Here is a 23,249-nt window from a genome sequence, read left to right on the forward strand (position 1 = left end):
TATTTCAACAATTACACTAAATTGGGGTGGGGTTGGTTCTTCACTGACAAGAGTTAACAGTAGAGGCTGAAGGTCATGGTTGGGATGTTTTCTTCAATTGCTTTTTCACCTTATGTTTTATTTTTGTTATATTCTTGGCTTTGTTTTTAGGTTTGTAATTTTTTGATGGTGCTTTGTTTTGTTTTGTTTGTTTTGTTTTGTTTTTACTTTTCAGGTTTTTTTAAAGAGTCAAATGCAAAGGTCTGGTTCATATCAGCTCCTTCAACTGCAAAACCTGGTGGTAGGGACTGCTTCAGCTTTTCTGTCTTCTTGTTTGTGGTATCCAGGGTGGAAAGGTCCCTACTACAGCAAACTCTGAACTTAACATTAATTTTGTCCTTCTTGATCTGGACAGATCTGGCATCCTTCTGATGCGCTGTAAGCAGAAAGTTCTTGATTTCCTCAATTTTTCTGAGACATGGTGACAGGTGCTCCACTCTGGCACCTGCATAGCACCCCAGCACCCCATGGAAGAAAAGAACAGAAAAGGCTCTACCTTTCATTCTCACCTGTTGCATTTCACATACATAGGATAACAAGCCCTTAGAAACCACCTGCTTTTGTCCTGCTCAGTGCTAATGTTAAGGAGTCTCCCTCCCCCTCCACCAATCTGGCTACTTAAAGTAGTGCTGAGGATTCAAGCTCAGATCTGCCTGCTTACCCAGCAAGCTCTTCACTCACTCAATTTATCTTGCCAGTGGTCATAATACACTTTAAATGTTTTTTTTTCAATTATACTCTAAACATGTTCTCCACTTTGTAATGGAGAAAATTAAGATTGTTAAAATCGTCCAAACTCTTTGAGGTTGCAGAAAGGTACTGTGGTAGAGAGTGGTGGCATAAGGGAATTCAAAACTAATGCCCAAATGATATATACAGTAAAAAAAAAAGTATTTAGAAAATGTGAACTCGTTAAACTCATCAATCAGTCATTTCGGGGAAGATCAGAAACCTGTCTCTCTGTTTTTATGGTTTCAGCAGCTAGGACTGGCAGAGCACTGTATCTTACCTATATTTGTATGAAGATTAAAAACAGAACAAAAGCAGAATATGAATTTGACTCTATAAACCAGCTCCTGGGGTCTGTTTTAGGTCTAGTGCTCTCTCTTTACACATAGGGAAAATGTATATTTCAAAGGTTAAGGATTTGGCTAACATAAGAAAAGACATAGATACTGCAGGAAATAACCTACTTCTTCCAGACATAGGGTGGAGCTTTGACAATGACAAGGGTCTTTGCCACTGTGAAAGAAATCACACACACACAGAGAGAGAGAGGGAGAGAGAGAGAGAGAGAGAGAGAGAGAGAGAGAGAGAGAGAGAGAGAGAGAGAGAGAGAGACTAAAGCAAAGCTCAGAGTCAAATTCCACCACTAGAACCAACTCTCATCTGTCAAGGAGTCTGAATCAGCACAACAAACCAAATGCCTGAACCCACAAATGAGGTTGCATTCATTTCAACCAGAAGACGGACAAAGCCTAGTAGAACAGGTATGATGTATGGCAGAGGAAGGCTTTAAAGACATAGGCACAATGAAGGTGTAAATGGATATTGTAGCATAATGAGTATCTGAGCAATTTACACATCAGTTCCTACAACTGCAAGACAATGATGATAAGTAAATATGCTGAAACAGGCAAGGTCATTACTCTCTTTACAAACAAACAAAGCCTAAGTATATATGCGTGGCATCAGTTAGTTGCCGTGGAATCACACATGATGTCACAAATTTGACATTCTAAACTCAGAGCTAGACTGAGCCAGCGAAGTGATAGGAAATGGAGCTGGGGAGATGAAGAGCATCATAACAACAAACGAATACCATCAGTCGAAAAAATGAGTCAAACATCCTTGAAACAAAAAAAGAAAGTGAGTGAGTGAGTGAACCAGCCTTAAAATCTTACCAGAAAGCTGAGGATACATAAACATTAGTCCATCTTTCGTCTCTGGGAATGTTCTGCAAAAACAAACATTTCTAGATCATGAAGACATGTGAAAGGGAATGGAGGCAACAGAAGAAAGGGGTGGAGTGGGAGAATGTAGATTAACCTCCAGTGCCACCCTTTGTTGAGCCTATGCTCATAGTTGACATGAAGGAGCGAATACAATGACTCTATAGGAGAGATGTGTAAGCAGCGCAGTTCAGTGCTCAGAGAGATTTGTACGAAGACAAAAATAAATGATTCCCTGTGGCACTGCAATCTGATTGGGATGAGCTGAGTTTTGGAGACTATTGAAGAGAAACTGGCTGACAAATATGTGACACAAGGGATGAGCATCAGAATAGAAAGGAGTGGGGGTTCATCCTGGTGCTCCTAGTCTGCTTGGGGGAAGAAAGAGTTGACCCAGGAGTAAAGCTTAAATAGGCTTACATCCAACGAAAGAGACAGTTTTGGAAAAGTGGAGGCTTTAAAACCCAGGAATTGGGACCTGAGAAGGAGCACAGAGATAAAGAATGGTTAGATGTAAATATTTTGAGGAGTTAGAAATGACACGATGTTATGGAGCCTGAAATGGGGACACGGGTGATGACGGAGAGAGCACAGATCAGTTCAGTAATTATGCAGCTAAGCCGTTCACTGAAGTCACATTCTCATTCAACTAACATGAAGATGATGACTCCTGAGCAGGCACAGGGAGCAAATGGATGACTTCAGAAGTTTCTGAAAGGACTTTGGTCTAAATTATGCATGTATGGCACATCATGGACACTTAACACTAATATTAATCACCGTACACACCTGAATTAGCATGAAACAAATAGTCTTCTAGTATTTCCCAATCGAAATGCAAACATCAATATTTGATTAGGTTTCCACGAAGTAAGCGGTCATCTTATCTGTTCTTGATTTTTACCTATTTGTTTGCGAGTAGGAAGTTCCCCCTTTCAGCTAGATGCTGAGAGAAATTTGACATTAAGAATAGATGTTGTGCCAATAAATGTATACAAGAGTAAAACCTCTGTTTGTAAAAGTCAAATTAATACTGATTAGAGCCAGTTAAATGAGTTTCTGTTTTATATAGAAAATGATTATTTTCATAATTGGCAGTCTTGAGAAAAATGTAGGGGAAGAAACAGTTATTCTGCATGTGCAACTTTATACTTAAATCTAAATGCTGTTGATCCTTGGAAGACTCTTGTTACAGCCCTCATGTTATTATTTTAATGATAAATACTGCTCATATCCTGAACCTATGGAATGACTGAGTCATATAACAACATTTTAATGTATTTTTTATTTATAAAAGGTGTCTTCTTCTTAAACTTCTTAGACTGGGAGAGAAATCCTAGCTAAAGTTTACATATTTTATTTGTCAGCCAAGAGACAAAGTTTAGGTTTTATTTACCCTGTTTTAATTTCCAGACCCAAGGTTTCTAATGTCTTTGAGAATAAATATTAATAAACATTCTTTGTTTCCATATTAAGAATGAGCCTGGGATGAGGTACTCAAAAGAGAGTCTAGATGCAGAGAAAAGAAAGGAATCTGACAAATCTGGAGCTCGTCTGAGCACTCAGGTGAGCTACACTGCATAGCAGAGCTGAAAGAAAGCAGAAAACCCAATGGTAAAAAAAACAAGGGGAAAGCTCGGGAAGAGACATGTGAGCCCTTCAGGTCTGCACCAAGGGGTAACTAAGGTCCTAGTGAAGTGGATAAGCATACACTCAGAAGCTGGCTCTTGCCCTCCCTCCAGTCCACAACCTACCTGTTCATGCAGAATGAGAAGTGTAGAAATACAGGCTCCTCCACTCGGCCAACAGGAGGAGACTGGTCCATTCAGATCAGGGAGGGAAGGGAAGTCTGGCCATCACATTGACCCATTTTCTGCACAATCTTTCAGATGAGGCGTGCGGGCTATCCGAATCACTCGCTGAGATGTTGCCCCATGCGGTTTCACCACTCCTGTAGACGCTGCCTTTGTGCAGCTGAGGGAACTAGCCCCTGTCGCACAATACGCATTTATATTCACATGTGCCTGTTGTGGGAGCAGGGCCGGCAGATCACCATGATCAGGGTGAGCAGAGATCGCATGACTAATTTGGGAGGGGAGCCCCAGCCATCCTGGGTAGGGGAAGGATATGGGACAGAAAATAGTCTACTTGCCTCTCCAAGGTGTCATCATGAAACAAAAGTTGGCAGGTTGTATGCACTTATGTGTAGCTGTCACAGAGCCCTGTTGCAAGCTGTGGTTTGGGTACCGGCTGCCCTCGATTTATAGTATGGTAAAATCATAGATCTATAATTTTGACCTATAGTAGTAGGCTTATCTTTAAGGGAGGATGTTGGGGAAAGGAGAAGATATGACTGAAGAGTCACAGGTGGAAGACTGTGAGCTGCTACAAGGTTTTCTTAAGGTTGTATGCTCATGCTTTTCTTGGTGAACTTCTACTTTGTTACTTCATCCTGAAATTAGGATTGAGCCTAAACAAGAACAGCACAACCAGAACCTAGACTGAATCAAGGGTCATAGAAACAGGGCTGGAGGTCATCTTTCCATTGGTTGCTGCTGTTTTGAACCTGACATGGTTATCCTGTGGGCACATAAAATAGAAGGAGTAAATGGTTAAGAATTAAATATTTGGATCTCTTTTCTTACACAGGGATCCCAAGAATTACCTAATACAGACTCCCGAGGGTACATTGTGCGAAATCAATGGTCCAGAACATCACGGAGCCCATCCACTAGGGCTCCATCAGTGGATGAGCCCAGAAGCAGGAATACGATTGTCAAGGTAGAGCTAGCAATGAAAGAGAAGAGTACATAATAAATGATGTCTTATATCTATTGTGACTTAGTTTTCAAAGTGTTTAAGCCCTGATCTGGATAGGTGACTTCTTGGTAGTTAAATTAGCTCTTCCAGAAACATCCAGGCAAGCCTAAACTTACGACTGAGAAAACAAAAGCACAGAGCAATCTGCCAAGGTTTTCATACTACGAAGTGAAAGGCAACAGTTTTAAATATAGCCTTTAGGTCTAGCTGTATGTTCTCTGCCCTTCATTCAAATAACAAACACAGTCAAGTACCCATGGCTCTCAAAGGAGGAAAGGGTCAAAAAAACAATCAAATCAAAAGAGAAAAGTTGTATGTCATTGTATGGGCTTTAAGCACGTAACTGGGCTTGACCACATAAGCGAATTTATGAAATTCTTTTCAGATGCATAGAAGAGATTCCCCGATGTAAATATATAAACATATCCCATATACCTATATTTTTGTTGGGTTTGGTTCAATACTCTCATTACGAAGGCCATACATGTGAAACAAACATAAATTGAGTGTTATATGAAATATGTGAATGTTTAATAATATCTTTCAGAGCTGTGTCCATAATGTATTCTTTCTCTAGAATTGCCCCTTATTTAGAGAGATAATCAATTCTGCTGTTATCTGATCGCATACCAAGACTGAAGACACGTGACTCCCCAGCCTTCCCAGCAATTGCATGCATAGTCACTGGCTAAAGGGTCAGTCATAGAAGATCAGGATAAGTAGAGCCTTCTAGTGCCGATGTCTTATCCAGTTTGCACATGAAGCTCACTCGAGTCACTGAGCAAGGCAAGGGTTATGACTTATGTTGCTTAAGAATAAGAGAACTTGATCCTAATTACTCAAAGCCAAACACTAGGTGCTGCAACGAGCATGAGTGACACGCATGCGCGAGGTGCAGGTTGGTGGATGAGAGGTACAGGGAACAGTCTATTCTAACAGTACCATCATATATCTGGAGACTAGAAAATGCTTAGATGCTTTTCAGTCTAGTTAAAGGGGCTAGAATGAATTAAAATTCATTCAAGATCCAGAGTAGGCTAGAGCTAGGATGTGCAGTGTGGAAGACAGGGATGTGAATTGCTGTAGGCCTGAGATTCAATCACCATTTTTTCAGCAGGCCCCCAACAGCTCTGCTACCTCTCGAACTTCCTCTACTACCCCCAGTCAACAGGAGACCTCACCTCCACCTCAGGTATCAGAGAAGTCTTCCATTCAACAGCAGACTCCACAGAACAGACCTATCATCCAGCTTGACTCACAACCTCCCACACCCCCTGAAACAGAACCCACCTCCAAACGGACAACGAAGATGTATGAGGTCAGTGATCCCTGGGTCCACAGGGATCACAGAGAGCCTAGAGACTTGCAGTTGAGGGAGTATTCACACAGCTGTGACTCGCGAGAAGGGATAGCCAACACTCGAGAGTATCCACGCACTCCTCCTACGGAGTGGAAGTCCTATGTTCAGCGCCACCTGCAGTATGGCACCTCTGTGGATGTGGACCAGGAATGTCTGTCTGAGAGCCAACAGCAGTGGCAAAGGCAGCAGATGGAAGAAGATGAAGTGGATGAGGCCTATTGGGCATCTGTGAGCATGCTATATGAGAAGATCCCCAGCTGCACACGGCCCAGGCCGGTGAGAGTGCCAAGGCTTCTGGCAACCCTAGGCTCCCTTCTTCCTGCCCCTCAACTCCATTCCAGTTATTATGTAGAAAAGTCCTTCCCATCCTTCCCACCTTAGTCCTCTATCCCGTCTTAGATGCATCCCTACCCCTTTCTATATATATTGAGTCTTCTTTCCTTGACCTTCTCCACAGCCCAAACCCAAGCATGCCATCACCATTGCTGTCTCTTCCCGGGCACTTTTCAATATGGTGGATGACAGGAAAATCTATGAACAAGAGGGTCTAGAAAAGTACATGGAGTATCAGCTCACCAACGAGAATGTCATCCTTACCCCAGGACCAGCATTTCGGTTTGTCAAGGTAGTTTGGGAACTGCCTTTCACTCTCATCAGGGTCTCTAGATAGGAAGAACAAGGAGCCAGGTGGACCTTTGGAGTTTGTCCATTCTCCCCAATAATCCATATACCATCTTTATAATTCTTGTCCCATTCCATTTGACCAAGTCCCAAAGATATCTGTAATTGTTGAGAAAAGGATTTTTCATCCTGAACCTACCATTATGGACTGTGGCTTTCTTCAATGGAGCCCTAGTCATCTGACCTTTTAAAAAAAGCCTGTTTCTTCCATACGGGATTTATGTAGGAAGCAATGAGGAGTTAATGGCCCTAAGTCGTGGAAAGAAAATGCCTTATTAAAATGATGGGATTCATTTGAGTTGGTCTGACCCCACATACATTAAGCAAATCAAGAATCATGGATGTATACTAAAATATGTAGTTCTCATAACTAATCTGCATAAGTCATTGGTTATTATACAATCAATCATATAACCATGTGAAAGCAAATGACACCTTTATGGGTTTGGGGTAAAAGGTCCTTCAGGACATGTAGAACCATGGAGAGAAACCACTGGCTTATGAGACACATTGAAAAACTGTTTAAAAATAGATTAAAGGGTGGGAAAGAAGAGTGTGGTATTTAAAGCCGGCAGTGTTCTTGAAGAGGACCTGACTTGGTTCTCAATATCCCCACAGGGCAGCACGTAACTATCTCCTAATTCTAGGCCAGAGGTTCTCAGCATTTGGGTAATTTCCCCTTTGCCAACCCTCTCTCTTCAAAATATTTACCTTACAAATAAAAAGAGTAGCACATTTTCTGTAACAAAGTATCAAAGGAAAAATTCTACCGTTGGGGAACATCCATAACATGAGGAACTATATTAAAGGGTCTCAGCATTAGAAATATTCAGAGTCACTGTTCTAGACTCTAAGCACCTCATCCTTGCATATGCACACACACACACACACACACACACACACACACACACAATGAGTTATCAATTTGCTTCAATCTGCTTTCTGCATGAGTGACCCAAAAATTCCCAAATCATCCTGAATTTCTCACAATAAAATCAAGATTTACAAAATTAAACAAACAAACAAATAAGAAGGTGTACCATTAACTGTGGTATGCTGATCTTTTTCTCTACCAACTGTTGAGATAATTCTTTTTGATTGATCATTTTATTTATATTATATTTCAGATATTGCCCCCCTTTCCGGTTTCTCCTCCATAAACTCCCTACCCTATACCCCCTCCCAAGATATTTCTGTTAAGCAGAACATTGTAATAGCATCCTGTAGACATTACTATTTGTGCTGTGGGCATTAATTGAGGCTTATGTGTGGGAGTCAGAAAACATAGGAAAGGTGACATCACCATGTGTTAAAGGAGCACTGATTTCTCTGCCAGGATTCTTGGAAGTTTGATTCTGACCCCCAATGAGGTGTTTTTCCTCTCACTGCCTAACGCCACCCCCTTGCCTGTCCTTTTTTTATACATCGTGTTTGTAACCTGCAGGCACTGCAGCATGTCAACTCTAGACTCCGTGAGCTGTATCCTAATGAACAGGACCTATTCGATATAGTACTGATGACTAATAACCATGCCCAAGTGGGAGTGCGGCTTATAAACAGCGTCAATCACTATGGTAAGTAAAATAAATACCATGTGGAAGGCCAGCTCTCAGCCCTGCAAAAAAGAAACCATGCTATTTTGCTAACTGTGGCTTAAACCATTGCAATGTCTTTGATACCAACACCCCCTTCTGCGTGGGGAATGTTTATTTGCCTATGTCAGAACAAGAAAGACCATGTTCATTTTTAACTTCAGCACAGAGTTGGGCTTAAAGCTCTGGACTTAACTTGTCAAGGGTGAATTTCAAAGTCTTAATCCCAGGTCCTCAATATATTTCTCTGCTTTATGTTTTTCACTTCTGAACTTGACTTCAAGGAGCCGTCAGCCCAGAGGCTTTTTCTATGGGATCAGACTTTTTCCTCACCACAGATCCATGTTAAGGGTTTAAAGGTTTTCACCTTCCCTTCCAGCTCTTAAAATTGGATGCTCCTGGCTGTGCTCTTCCCACCCCTCCGCAAATCCATATTTTTTACCAGAAAAATGTCTTTATGACTTTACATAGAAGATTGCATTTGGTGCTGGTATTCATAGCTTTGCCATCATTGTGTGTTTCTTGTAAAGTTTCCTTTTGTGTTTCTGCTATGAAGTGGCCTAACAGTCTCTTGGGATGCCACTGTCTTTGTTTTCTAGTAATGGATCTAGTTGTGAGGAAGTCACATCAAAGTCAGGTTTAAATTATGCATATAGATACTGAGTTTTATTTTACTTCACATGACCCTAGGCTCTGAGGGGCATACAATACTCTTAGCAAATGAAAGTATTTTTTCATATGTATGAATCTCAAAGGCTAGCTCTAGATCATCTTGCCTCAGTTTCACAGTATTGGACTACAGGTATACACCATCACAATCTTACTGATTTAGTAATTGACACTGATATGTCTGTCCTGACGCATGTTAAACAGAGGTTTTCCACCTCTGCAATCACAGTTACTTATATATGAATTCTGATGCTTAAACAATTGGAACACATTTCCATCTGGCCTTTTACATGAAATTACAACCTTTTACCAAGGAAGAGTTGGTTATTTCTCTCCTTAGGTATATAAGGCAATCTTTGCTTATTTCTTCTGTGGTTTTTGTTACCAAAATCATGTCTGGGTTCATAGTAAGGGGAAACACTTTAAGAAAACAGCCAATGTTTTTTATTCAGTTTTGAAATCCTAATGCCAATGCATGTTTTCTAGAACATTATGTTGATGTTATCTAATTGTTTATAAGATATGCTTTTGAATCACTTAAAGCCAACATTGGATAAAGTGAAAATTTTATATTTTCTACCCACATTGGTGATCCATGCCATTAATTCTTCCAAAACAGCTGACCAGACTTTACATTTTGCTTTATCTACCACGGTTAAACAAAATTTTGAATAAACACATAGACTTTTATTATATGGTTTAGTCTTACATTGATGATTACATATTTTCAAATATAATCATGAGCTTAGATTTTTATACTTAAATCCTTACCAAAATTCTGTATATTCATTGAAATAATAGCATCAGAAAAGGAATTCTATGTTGAAAGGTATAACTCTCTAAAAACTCATAATAGATAACATTAAATCAATTGTTTTGCATAAGGAATGAACCTTAGACCTCATTAGTGCTAGACAATGGTCAGCCACCAAGCTATAGCTCTCAGTTTACTAAATCTTTTTTAAGACAACTTATACCAATTCATTCATTTATTCATTGCATATGTGGGTGCTGGATGTACAAGATCTTTTGAACGGTCAATTTTTTCTCTTTTAATTGTTGAAAGGCATTTAAAAGTATATTAATAAAATCCTGGTGGCATAGGCTTATCTTGCTAACTTTTCAGAACACTACAGAAAGAGGCAAGAGGGTTACCTTGGATCCAAGACCTACTTAGGCTACACAGTAACTAAGCAAGTTGAAAAACAGTATGGGCAACTTAGATATACCATAATTAATAATTTATACAAGGTAAATGGATGCTCATTGGTAGAGATATCAGTTAACATTCCATTTTCTATTAGCTGTAATCAAATATTCTAATCAAGAAGGAGTGAAATTTTTAGATTATCTTTAGAAAATAATTTAAATTCTGGGGTGACTTAGTACTAAGTATTGCATTGTAGAAATGTAAAAATAGTATTTAAAATAGGGCCATACCTGAAAAACTCCTTACAAGCAAGGAGGATGCTGTACTTTAAAGAAAAGAGAGAATTATCATAGTGCAGATATAGTTAAACATGTGGGCTGAAGACTGCCCTATGTCTTTGAACTAGTAGGTTGGGCAAGTTTTTTCAGCATCCTTTTTCCATGAGAATCATACATACCATGCTGTTTTAAATAAATTGACATGGTCTGTATGAATATGTTCCATAAACTATAGTGTGCCAAACACTGAGTATGAAGTACCTCAGCGGTTTTATAATATTGGTGCTGTAAAACTTTTTAATTTTCAAAATTTTGTAACATTCAGTTAGACTTATAAATGAACTAACAGCATTTACTAGCACAGCATTTTATTCTTACAGTAAATGTCATTTGGATCAATATTGTATCTTTGGTCATAACACAGCCTTTCTCACCTGATAATAGGTCTACTGATTGACCGCTTCTGTTTGACTGGTGGAAAAAGCCCCATTGGCTATTTGAAGGCATATCTTACCAACTTGTATCTTTCTGCGGATTCTGAAAAAGTACAAGAAGCAATAAAAGAAGGTAGTGACCTGGGTTTATTCTCATAGATCATAAGGTTTGAACTGATGGTCAGTTACTTTGGGATTCACACAACTTTATCTGGCTTATCTCTTATTGGCTCTTCTGCTGAGGCTTTTACACATGTGGTACCCCTTACTTGTGTTCCCTAAGGATTTGACCTTACTGGAAGAGAGTATTTTTCTATGGTTATTACACAACTCATTTTCACCTCCCATTCCTGGATAAACAGCCTGTGCATATTCTGAGATTTGGAGTTGTGGACAGGGGCAGAATTATGTGGCAATAGTTTCAGAAGAAGCATCACTGTGGGAGGAAAGATTTCAGTAGGAGAAACTAAAACCCATATGCTTAAGAAGAGCACTAATCTCTCCCTATGATGTCAGGCATTGCCTCTGCAACCATGTTTGATGGAGCCAAAGACATCGCTTATTGCGACACACAGCTCCGCGTGGCCTTTGATGGGGATGCTGTCCTCTTCTCGGATGAGTCTGAACGTATTGCGAAGGATCACGGGCTGGACAAATTCTTCCAACATGAAACACTATTTGAAAATAAGCCTCTTGCTCAGGTAAGATCACCAACCTCAGTTTTCATCTGCTTTTTTCCCCAACATGTGAATATGGATATTGTTCCTTGTGATGACTTCCAACAAATTTTAGGTGGTCTTCACTCTCTTTGCACATTGAGCTCCTTCATCAATTCCTCCTCACTTGGGAACCTGTGCTGACCACAACTCTGCCTGTGGATTTTATTATTATTTTATATATCCTTTAGGAAACACTTCTGTGATCTTCTGTTACTGGAGACTTAACTTTCTTCAGGTTAATACTGACACACAGGACGGTGTACCAATAAGCCATTTCAAAATCTTAAGCCCTCAAAACCATAAGGTTATGTCCAACATACTAACTGCTCTGGAATCATTTACTTGGTCTGTCAGACTGTGACTTCAAATTCAAGAAAGACACGTTAATTGAGAAGATTCTGGGTCCAAATAAGTAATTAGCCTTCAACATCCCTTACTAACCAAAAGCAAGTATTGGGGGATTTAGTGTATTCCATTGTAATTTTCTTTTTCTTTTTAATTAATTGGATCATTTATGTATTTACATTTCAAATGTTATCTCCTTTCCTGGTTAGCCCCTCTCACATCCCCCACTCCCAGCTTCTATGAAGATGTTCCTCCTCTCACCCATCCACTGCCATCTCCACCCACCCATGCCTACCTCAACACCCTGGCATTCCCCCTACACTGGAAAAACAAGCCTTCACAGGACCAAGGGCTTCTCTTCCTATTTATGCCAGACAATGCCACCCTCTGCTACATATGTGTCTGGAGCCATGGGTCCCCTCCCATTGTGTATTCTTTGGTTGGTGTTTTAGTCCCTGGGGGCAGGGAGGTGTTGGTTGGTTGATATTGTTGTTCTTCCTATGGGATTGCAAACCCCTTCAGCTCCTTCATTTCTCTTTCTCTAGGTCCTTCATTGGGGTCCCTATGCTCAAATATTTGATGGGTTTTTCTTTTTTTCTTCCACATATCTGTTATTCTTCACATGTCTTACTCCAGTGTGACCAGAAAACATATTTTGTGTTTCACGTTGTTTGTTGTGGTATATGTTGTTCTAGGAAGGTTATAGCTCAGTGCATTCTGCATATTGTGAAAAAAATAGACTATGAACATCCACCACCAGGAAAGGCAGAGACCCAGACAACACAGGATTGGCAAGAACTGGGTAAGAAGGGATTTCAACTAGCCAGGGGGCAGAGAGATCTCAGCAGAGCACCCAGAAAGTGTGCAAGTGTGCGCCTGCCCACCCAGAGTGATCCAGGGATCCAGGAACCCAGCAGCATCGAGGCCCTCTGTACCAAGCCAACAGCTTCCGGGGTGCACAATAGGCACTCAGAACATCCGCCACCAGGAACAGCAGAGATCCAGGGACACAGGCCAGGTACAAGGGAAAGGCGAGAACCAATCACAGACAACAAGATGGCAAGAGGAAAGTGAAACAATGTACCCAGGGAAACCAAGACAACCTGAAAACACTAGAACCCTGCTCTCCCATCACAACAAACAGTGGAATGCCAAACACTCCAGAAAAAGAAAACTCAGACATGAAATCCTACCTCAAGATGATGATAGAGATCCTTAAAAAAGAACGGAAGGAAAAGCATAAAGAATTAGAAGTTTTTAAAGAAGAAACAAGAAAAACACTCAAAGAACTAGAAGAAAACAGAACCAAAGAGATGAAGGAATGGAAAAAGGAATTTAAAACGGAAATAGACATAATAAAGAAAACACTAAAAGAGACAACCCTAGAGGTAGAAAACCTAAAAAAAAAATCAGGAGTCACAGATGCAAGCATTTCCAACAGACTACAAGAGATGGAAGAGAGAATCTCAGGGGTGGAAGATAACACTGAAAACATAGGCAAAACAGTCAGAGAAGATGCAAAAACAAAAAGCTCCTAACCCAAAATGTCCAGGAGATCCAGGACACAATGAGAAGACCAAACCTAAAGATAATAGGAATAGAAGAGGGCAAAGAATATCAACTAAGAGGCACAGTAAATATCTTCAACAAAATCCTAGAAGAAAACTTCCCTACCCTTAAAAATGAGATGACAACGAGCATAAAAGAAGCCTTCAGAACTCCAAATAGGTTGGAACAGAAAACAAATTCCTCCCAACACATGACAGTCAAAACACCAAGTGCCCAAAGCAAAGAAAGAATACTAAAAGCAGTAAGGGAAAAAGGTCATGTAACATATAAAGGCAGACCAATCAGAATCACACCCGAATTCTCAACAGAGACTATGAAAGCTAGAAGAGCCTGGACAGACATCATGCAGTTTCTGAGAGATCACAAGTGCTAGCCCAAGCTGCTATACCCAGCAAAACTATCAATCACCATAGATAGCAAGACAAAGATATTCCAAGACAAAACTAAATTCACACAATATATGACCACAAACCCAGCACTACAATGAATTATAGGTGGAAAACCCAATACAATGAGGGGAACCACCTCATAATAAAAACACGAAAACTTCTAAGGAAGAAAACCAAAAGAAGAAAGACACCCAGGCACAATTCAATCTACCAAAGCAACAATAGCAGGAAACAGCAACCACTATTCCTGGATATCTATTAACATAAATGGACTCAACTCCCCAATAAAAAGATATAGGCTATCAGACTGGATACATAAACAAAACCCAGCATTTTGCTGCATACAGGAAACTCATCTCAGAGATGAAGACAGACACTATCTCAGAATAAAAGGTTGGGAAAAAACCTTCCAAGAAAATGGCCACAAGAAGCAAGCTGGAGTGGCCATTCTAATATCAAATAAAGTAGATTTTGAAACAAAAGTTATCAAAAAAGATAAGGAAAAACACTTTTTACTCATTAGTGGGAAATCTGTCAGGAGAAACTCTCAATCCTTAACATATATGCTCCAAATACAAAAGCACCCACATTAATAAAAGAAATCCTACTAAAGCTCAAAAAATACATTTTACCCCACACAATAATAGTGGGAGATTTTAATACCCCACTGTCACCAATGGACATATCATGGAAACAGAAACTGAACAAAGACACTGTAAAACAAACAGAGACTATGAACCAACTGGAATTAATAGATATCTATAGAACATATCATCCTAAAATTAAGAATACACCTTCTTCTCAGCACCTCACCGTACATTCTCAAAAATTGACCACATAATTAAACACAAAATGAGCCTCAGTCGAAACAAGAAAATTGAAATACTCCCATGCATCCTTTGATATCACCATGGTCTAAGACTGGACTTTAATAACAACAAAGACAACATAAAGCCCATATACACATGTAAACTATACAATGCTCTATTAAACTAGAACAAGGTCAAAGAAGAAATAAAGACAGAAATTAGGGATTTTTTAGAATTCAATGAAAATGAAAACACGACATACCCAAACCTGTGGGATGCAATGAAAGCAGTACTGAGAAGAAAACTCATAGCTCTGAGTGCTTCCAAAAGAAACTGGAGAGAGAATACACTAGCATCCTGACAGCACAGTTGAAAGCTCTAGAACAAAAGGAAGCAGATGAACCCAAGAGGAGTAAACGGAAAGAAATAATCAAACTTAGGGCAGAAATAGACCAAATAGAAACAAAAAGAACCATTCAAAGAATCACCAAAACCAAGAGCTGGTTATTTGAGAAAATTAGCAAGATTGATAAATCCTTAGCCAGACTAACTAGAGGGCAAAAGGAGAGTATCCAAATTAACAAAATCAGAAAGGAAAGTGGAGAAATAACGACTGAAACTGAGAAAATTCAAGAAATCATCAGATCCTACTACAAATACCTATATTCAACAAAGCTGGAAAATCTGGAGGAAACGGATGAATTCCTAGACACATACAAGATACCAAAGTTAAACAAGGACCAGATAAACCAGCTAAATAATCCCATAACACCTAAAGAAATAGAAGCAGTCATCAAAAGCCTTCCAACCAAAAAAAGCCCAGGTCCAGATGGGTTCAGTGAAGAGTTTTATCAGATATTTATTGACGACATAATAACAATACTGTCCAAACTATTCCACAAAATAGAATCTGAGGAACACTAATTAACTCATTTTTTGAGGCTACAATAACCCTCGTTCCTAAACCACACAAAGACCCTACAAGGATAGAGAACTTCAGACAAATCTCACTTATGAACATTGATGCAAAATTACTCAACAAAATCCTTGCAAACCGAATTCAAGAACACATCAAAATGATCATTCACCATGACCAAGTAGGTTTCATCTCTGTGATGCAGGGGTGGTTTAATATAAGGAAATCCATCAATGTAATCCACCATATAAACAAACTCAAAGATCAAAATCACATGGTCATCTAACTAGATGCTGAGAAAGCATTTGACAGAATCCAACACCACTTCCTGTTAAAAGTCTTGGAAAGAACAGGAATCCAAGGACCATACGTAAACATAATAAAAGCAAAATACAGCAAACCAACAGCCAACATCAAACTTAACGGTGGGAAACTTGAAGCAATCCAACTAAAATCAGGGACTAGACAAGGCTGCCCACTCTCCCCCTACCTATTCAACATAGTACTGGAAGTCCTGGCTGGAGCAATTATACAGCAAAAGTAAATCAAAAGGATGCACACTGGAAAGGAAGAAGTAAAAACATCACTCTTTGCAGATGACATGATAGTATACTTAAGCGACCCCACAACTTCCACCAGAGAACTCCTACAGCTGATAAACAAGTTCAGCAAAGTGGCTGGATACAAAATTAACACACACAAATCAGTAACCTTCCAATATTCAAAGGACAAACATGTGGAGAAAAAAATTGGGGAAAAGATACCCTTCACAATAGTCACAAAAACTATGAAATATATTGGTATGACTCTAACTAAGCAAGTGAAGGACCTGTATGACAAGAACTTCAAACCTCTAAAGAAGGAAATCATGGAAGATCTCGGAAAATGGAAAGATCTCCCTTGCTCATGGATTGAAAGTATCAACATTTTAAAAATGGTCATCTTACCAAAAGCAATCTGCAGATTCAATGCAATCCCCATCAAAATTCCAACCAAGTTCTTCATTGAGTTTGAAAGAGCAATGTGCAATTTCATCTGGAATAACAAAAGACCTAGAATAGCAAAATCTATCCTCAACAACAAGAAAACATCTGCTGGAATCACTATCCCTGACCTCAAGCTATATTACAAGGTAACTGTGTTAAAAACTGCATGGTACTGGTACAGAAATATGCATGTGGATCAATGGAATAGAATAGAAGATCCAGAAATGAGCCCTCGCATATATGGTCAACTGATTTTTGACAAAGGACCTGTAAACATGCAATGGAAAAAAGATAGCCTATTCAACAAATGGTGTTGGTCAAACTGGCACTCAGCATGCAAAAGAAAGAAAATAGACCCTTTCTTATCTCCTTGTACAAAGCTCAAGTGTAAGTGGATCAAAGATCTCCACATTAAACCAAGTACACTGAAACTATCAAATGAGAAATTAGGGAAAACTGTAGAACTCATAGGCACAGGAGAAAATTTCCTGAACAGAACACCAATGGCTCAAGCTCTAAGGTCAAAGATTGACAAATGGGACTGAATGAGATTGCAAAGTTTCTGTAAGGCTAAAGACACTGTCAAGACAACAAAACGGCAGCCAACATAATGGGAAAAGATCTTTACCAACCCCACATCAGATATTGGCCTAAAAAACTCAAAAAGCTAGACACCAGAGAATTAAACAACCCTATTAAAAAATAAAGTACAGACTTAAACAAAAAGTTCTCAATTGAGGCATATTGAATGGCTGAGAAACATCTAAGAAAGTGCTCAACATCCTTAGCCATCAGGGAAATGCAAATCAAAACAGCCCTGAGATTCCACCTCACACCAGTCAGATTGGCCAAGATCCAAAACTCAGATGACAACAGATGCTGGCCAGGATGTGGAGAAAGAGGAACACTTCTCCACTGCTGGTGTGGTTGTAAACTGATACAATCACTCTGGAAATCAGTCTGGCGGTTCCTCAGAAAAATTGACATAGTACTACCTGAAGATCCAGTTATTCCACTTCTGGGCATTTACCCCAGAGTCGATCCAACACACAACAAGATACATGCACCACAATGTTCATTGCAGCTCTATTTATAATAGCCAGAAGCTGGAAAGAACCCAGATGTCCTTCAGTAGAAGAATGGATACAAAAATTGTGGTACATTTACACAACATCAGAACAGGAGGGGCACCATCCACAATAGGCTAGACCCTGCCCTGTCAATGACTAATTAAGGAAATGCCAAATGAACCCTATGAACGCATTTTCTCAAGTGAGGTTCCCTCCTTTCACTCCTTTCAAATGACTCTAGCTTATGTCAAATTGACATAAGACTGGCCAGTATAAACTGACCCCTTGTCAGCTTGACATACAATGTACAAATATCACTATTAAGCCATGACCCAGTTTTTCTTGTCTCTAAGATCTCAAATTAAAATTGTAAGTAACTTTAATAGTCCCATAGTTTTAAATTTAAATACTTTAAATGTCAATCCCTTTGAAATAGCCAATTTCCTTTAAAAACCAAAGTGTTAAAATTCAAAGATTCTCATCTATGGGCTCCAGTAACATAAAAAAATAATTAATTTATTACTTCAAGAAGTAAGATCCAGGACACTGTCACAATCTAATCACGCAAACCCAAACTCCAACAGTTCCCCAAATGGCCATAACAGAATTTCTAATGTCTGGGGTCTACTTGTGCTTCTCTGGGCCCCTGCAGAGGGCTTGAGTCACTTCTCCACCTCTCTCCTCTTCTGCACAAACAGCTTGATTAGGAGGCTACAGCTGGTTCTTCTCCACTGCTGCTCTTCTTGCTCAGTACATGGCACTGGTTTCTCCAAAACATTGGGGTTTTCTACTACAACTGGGCGAAACTTTCACCAATACGTTTATTTATGGTGCAAAGATTCAGTTTGTTTACAGTGACCCTTTCAATCTTGGGTCTTTGACTACCACTAAGTCTGCACCTTCACCAATGACTTTCTGGTTTCTCCACTGCCAAGCCTCAGCTGCTCTCCACGACCCCTGCATGCCTTCAACATCGGTACTACCGGTGTGACTCTTAGATTACAAAGCTTTGCTGCCAGCACGAGGTACAATCATTGTCACCTCTGTAACACAGCTGGTGTGTGATGACCCTCAAGAAACACTTTTCTGAAGGTTTTTGCCTCAATAATGCTAATCTTATCGTAATCACTGATCAATTCTCAGTTCCAGGTTTTTGCCTCAATAATGCTAATCTTATCGTAATCACTGATCAATTCTCAGTTCCAGAAGATCAGCATCAAGCATCACAGCAGAGCCAAGATTTCACTTTAGTAGTTCCAGTATCTTGTTAATCACAGCTGATTCTTCAGTTTCAGCTAACCAGAACCACAGGATCATAAATCAAAATAGCAAATGGCCCTGAAAGAGTCTTTAAACTTCCCTCTGGAACTCCACAGGCAAGGTCTCTACCACTATACTGCTCTTCTTTTTTTTTTTTTTTTTTTTTTTTTTTCACAGTATTTTTAAATTTTATTTTACATCTCAATCCTAGTCCCATCCTTACACCCTTACAAATCCTTCCACTATTGCCTTCTCCCCTTCTCTGAAACTCCCTTGTGTACTATTCCACTCTGGAACAACTACGCCCAGCAAGACTAGGCACATTCTCTCCCACTGAGGCTGAACCAGGCAGTCCAGGTAGAGGGGAGGGGATCCAATGGTAGGGAACAGAGAATGAGACAGTTCCTCTTCTACTTGTTAGGGATACCACATGAGGACCAAGATGCACATTTGCTACCAATGGGGAGCGAGGCTAGACTCAGCCTCTGCATACTCTCTGGTTGGTGGCACAGTCTCTGTGAGCTCCCAGAAGCTCAGGTTAGTTTACTCTGAAGTATAATGTTGTTGCACCTGGCTTGCTCAGTTGTATTCCCTAGTCTTCCACAAGACTATCCAAGCTCTGCCTGATGCTTGGTCCTGAATCTCTGTGCCTGCCTCCATTTGCTACTAAATGAGGCCTCTCAGGAATCAGTTATGTTACATTCTTGTCCAAAAGCATAAGGGAGTATCATTAAATGTGTCAGGGATTGGCTCTCTCACATGGAATGGGTTTCAAGTTGGTTCAGTCATTAGTTGGTTGTTCCCTCAGTGTCTGCTCTATCTTATCCCTGCTCATTTTGTAGCAAAGACAGATTTGGGCTTGAAGGCTTTGCTAATGGTTTGAACTTGAGAATGTCACCACAAGTCAGTTAACCAAGAGCCAGAAAGACACATGTATGTGCTCACGTATAAGTGGACATTAGCCATAAAGTACAGGATAACCAGCCTACAGTCTACAGACCCAAAGAAACTGGGTAATAAGTTGTTCCCAGGGAGGATGTATGAGTCTCTCTTATAAGGGGACACTAATGGTCATCAAAGATGGATGGAAAGAGGGAACTGGGTAGGAGAGGATGTGAGGAGGAAAAGGTGATAGTGATCAGGCATGGAGAGGAGTGGGGATATGGATGGGAATAAAAATGGAAATAGGTGAGAGGGGGGCATCTCTGGGATGAGCTGGAAGCCTGGGACAGGGAGAATACTGGGATGGAGGAGGATAAGGGAAGTCTATAGGGGTGAGCCTATCTGAGATTCTTACCAGAAGGAGATCATAGGGACTGCAGTGGCTGCCTCTTGTTACCAGGTAGGACTTCTAGAGGAGGAAAGAAGGCATCAATCTACTCACAAAACCCTCTGAGCTGTTCTTAACAATTTTACCTTCCAAGATCCCACAGAAAATACAACTAAGCTCTCAACATAAAATGGCTTCCTAGCCTAAAGTTCTAATATCCTTCCACAATTCTCCAGTTTTGGGGAGGTCGGGTACCCATTTGTCTTAGGTGGTTTCTTTCTTTCTTTCTTTCTTTCTTTCTTTCTTTCTTTCTTTCTTTCTTTCTTTCTTTTTTGATTGCTTGTTAGTTTGGTTTTTGTTGTTGTTATTGTTTTGTAGTTTTGTTTTGTAGTTGTTTGTTTGTTTATCTTCAAAGGAAGTTCAAACAAGAACTCCAACAGGCCCAGTACTGGAGGTAAGAGCTGATAGAGGCCATGATGGATGCTGCTTATTGGCTTGCTTACCCTGTGTTGCTCAACTATCAGCCTAGGGTTGGCACTAGCCACAGTGGACTGGGCCCTCGGTCATCAATCACCAGTTTAAAAAAAATAAAGATGTCTACAGCTGGATCTTTCAAAAACATTTTTTTAGTGGAGACTTCTTCCTCTCAGATAATTCCTATTTGTGTCATGTTGTGTCAAGCTGACAAGTAGCCAGTATAGTAACTAAGGCTTTCCTTGAGCTCTGTGATGGTTTGTATAGGCTTGGCCAAGTGAGTGGCACTATTAGGAGGTTTGGACTTGTTGGAGTAGGTGTGTCACTGTGGGTATGGGCTTTAATACCTTTGTACTTGCTGTGTGGAAGTCAATATTCTCCTAGCAGTCTTCAGATGAAGATGTAGAACTCTCAGCTCTACCTGCACCATGCCTGCCTGGATGCTACCATACTTCCACCTTGATGATAATGGACTGAACCTCTGAACCTATAAAGCATCTCTAATTAAATTTTGTCCTTATATGAGTTACCTTGGTCATGGTGTTTGATCACAGCAGTAAAACCTTTACTAAGACAAGCTTAGTACCTCCTGACTCAGTTTCTCACATGGCAAGATTACAAATGAGTTCTACCACACCTGGCAGTTTTGATCAGTTTTGCATATTTTAAATCCCACATATTTAGGAAAACTGTATATATACTATATCATATCTGTTAACCCTGTTTCTCATACAATGCCTGTCTGATATTCATATATTCCTGATTTTTAGAATAATACTGTATGCATTATGTATTCTCTGTAATTTTACCTTCAACCAGCTATGTCTTTGTAGTCATCTTGATTGTATGTTTAACCATGTGTATGCATGCCCCCATACTATAAATAAGCATGGCTTTAAAATGGGCCAGTGAGGTGTCTTAGAGAATGAGAGCGTTTGCTTGTCACCAAACCTGATGACCTGAGTTCATCTGATTCAGAGAAAATATAAATCATAGAATCTGTGTTCAAGCAAAACCTCAGTCAGGTACAGGGGGCAGTAAGCAGTATGTTGATAACATACTAAATTTTCAAACAGTGTTTCCAAAAGCACTTTCTTGAGAAGACTAAGACTAAGGAACACGTGTTGGCCAGTGTATCAATGGCTGCATGCACATAAAAGACGTAAAGAGTATAAAATAGTTACTTATGGATGTAAACATAAAACTATGGTAAAAATGTGAATAACATAAAAAGAAGCAAATATTATGTCTTAGTGTATAAACTATAAATTTATAAAGATATATATCTTTAAGACAGGGTTAGACTCAGGCCAGACAAATAACTAACTAAAGAGACAGTAATGTGTAAGTTAAAATGTGCAGCTAACCAACAGTGGGGTAAAATGGTGGTTTTGGTGCTCAACTGAAACACATCTCCCAGTTACCAGGACTAGTTCATGCCTATTGCTTTAGCTCACTATTTATAGAACGTTCTTTCATGCTTAAATATCTTCGTCTGGATGATAAATGATGTGGTTGTCCTAGATTTATTCCAGGCATGCAAGGGATGGGTTCGTATCAGGAAATATCTTTACATAAATGCAGAGAGTTTGGCATCATACTGTTAGCTCAGAATCACTATATGTCAATCAACAACGTGTGGATTTTAAGGTCATATAAGACCCTGGTTTTTTTGCTTTCTGGTTTTGTTGGTTTGTTTGTTTATTGTTTTTTGTTTTCTTTCGGTAATTACTTCTCTTTTTGCTCATCATGCACAGCTCTGAGACTTATGTTCTTTCTTCCAGGGTCCTCTTAAAGGCTTTCTGGAAGATTTAGGGAAACTGCAGAAGAAATTCTATGCCAAAGACGAACGATTGCTTTGTCCCATCAGGACCTACCTGGTTACAGCTCGGAGTGCAGCAAGTTCAGGTGCCCGTGTGTTGAAGACCCTTCGCCGCTGGGGTCTAGAGATAGATGAAGCTCTTTTCCTGGCTGGAGCCCCTAAAGGTCCCATCTTAGTCAAGATTCGGCCCCACATCTTCTTTGACGACCAAATGTTCCAAATCGAATCAGCACAAAAATTTGGTACCATCACGGCCCATGTGCCTTATGGCATTGCTCAAAAACGCAACTAGGGATGGGGAGGAAAAATAAACAGTCTGGTATTACAAATAGCACGTGTTTTGGATGTCTTGAGTGACTAAGTATTTCTGATAATTTGACCACAAAACTAAGCTTTTTTTTGGTATTTTTCTTTGTTGCTTTTTGTTGTTTGTTTGTTTTGGAAAATATTTTGAGCTGTCAAGGTACGGTCAAGCAAGCAACTTTTCTTTAAGCTAAGATGTTCGGATCTCAGTGTACCTATATGTCTGAGTTGTAATGGTGCCTCTTTAGACAAGTTTAGAACCTTGATACTTAAGTTGTTTCACAGGAAGCTTAATTGGTTTCCAAAACGCATTGCTCATTTTTAAATATTAGCCAGATGAAT

The 23,249-nt window shown here is 39.8% G+C and overlaps 1 protein-coding gene across 3 annotated transcripts; it reads left to right on the top strand.

The window, feature by feature from the left end:
- Positions 1–1,875: 1,875 nt before the first annotated feature.
- On the top strand, positions 1,876–22,896 carry NT5C1B (5'-nucleotidase, cytosolic IB; the record flags this gene model as incomplete). Of its 3 annotated transcripts, XM_080938647.1 has the most annotated exons (10): positions 1,876–1,908; positions 3,468–3,557; positions 3,881–4,054; positions 4,641–4,772; positions 5,929–6,447; positions 6,629–6,796; positions 8,297–8,426; positions 10,986–11,108; positions 11,492–11,676; positions 22,567–22,896. In XM_080938647.1, 10 exons carry the CDS (start codon positions 1,876–1,878, stop codon positions 22,894–22,896), a joined length of 1,884 nt encoding a protein of 627 aa, XP_080794773.1. The 3 variants fall into 3 exon arrangements, with proteins under 3 accessions (XP_080794773.1, XP_080794774.1, XP_080794775.1); XM_080938648.1 differs by lacking the exon at positions 3,881–4,054; XM_080938649.1 differs by lacking the exon at positions 3,881–4,054 and having other exon boundaries at positions 5,929–6,399.
- Positions 22,897–23,249: the final 353 nt, after the last annotated feature.

The sequence above is a fragment of the Micromys minutus genome (genome assembly GCF_963924665.1).
Source record: "Micromys minutus genome assembly, chromosome: 1".
Classification (NCBI taxonomy): Eukaryota; Metazoa; Chordata; class Mammalia; order Rodentia; family Muridae; genus Micromys; species Micromys minutus.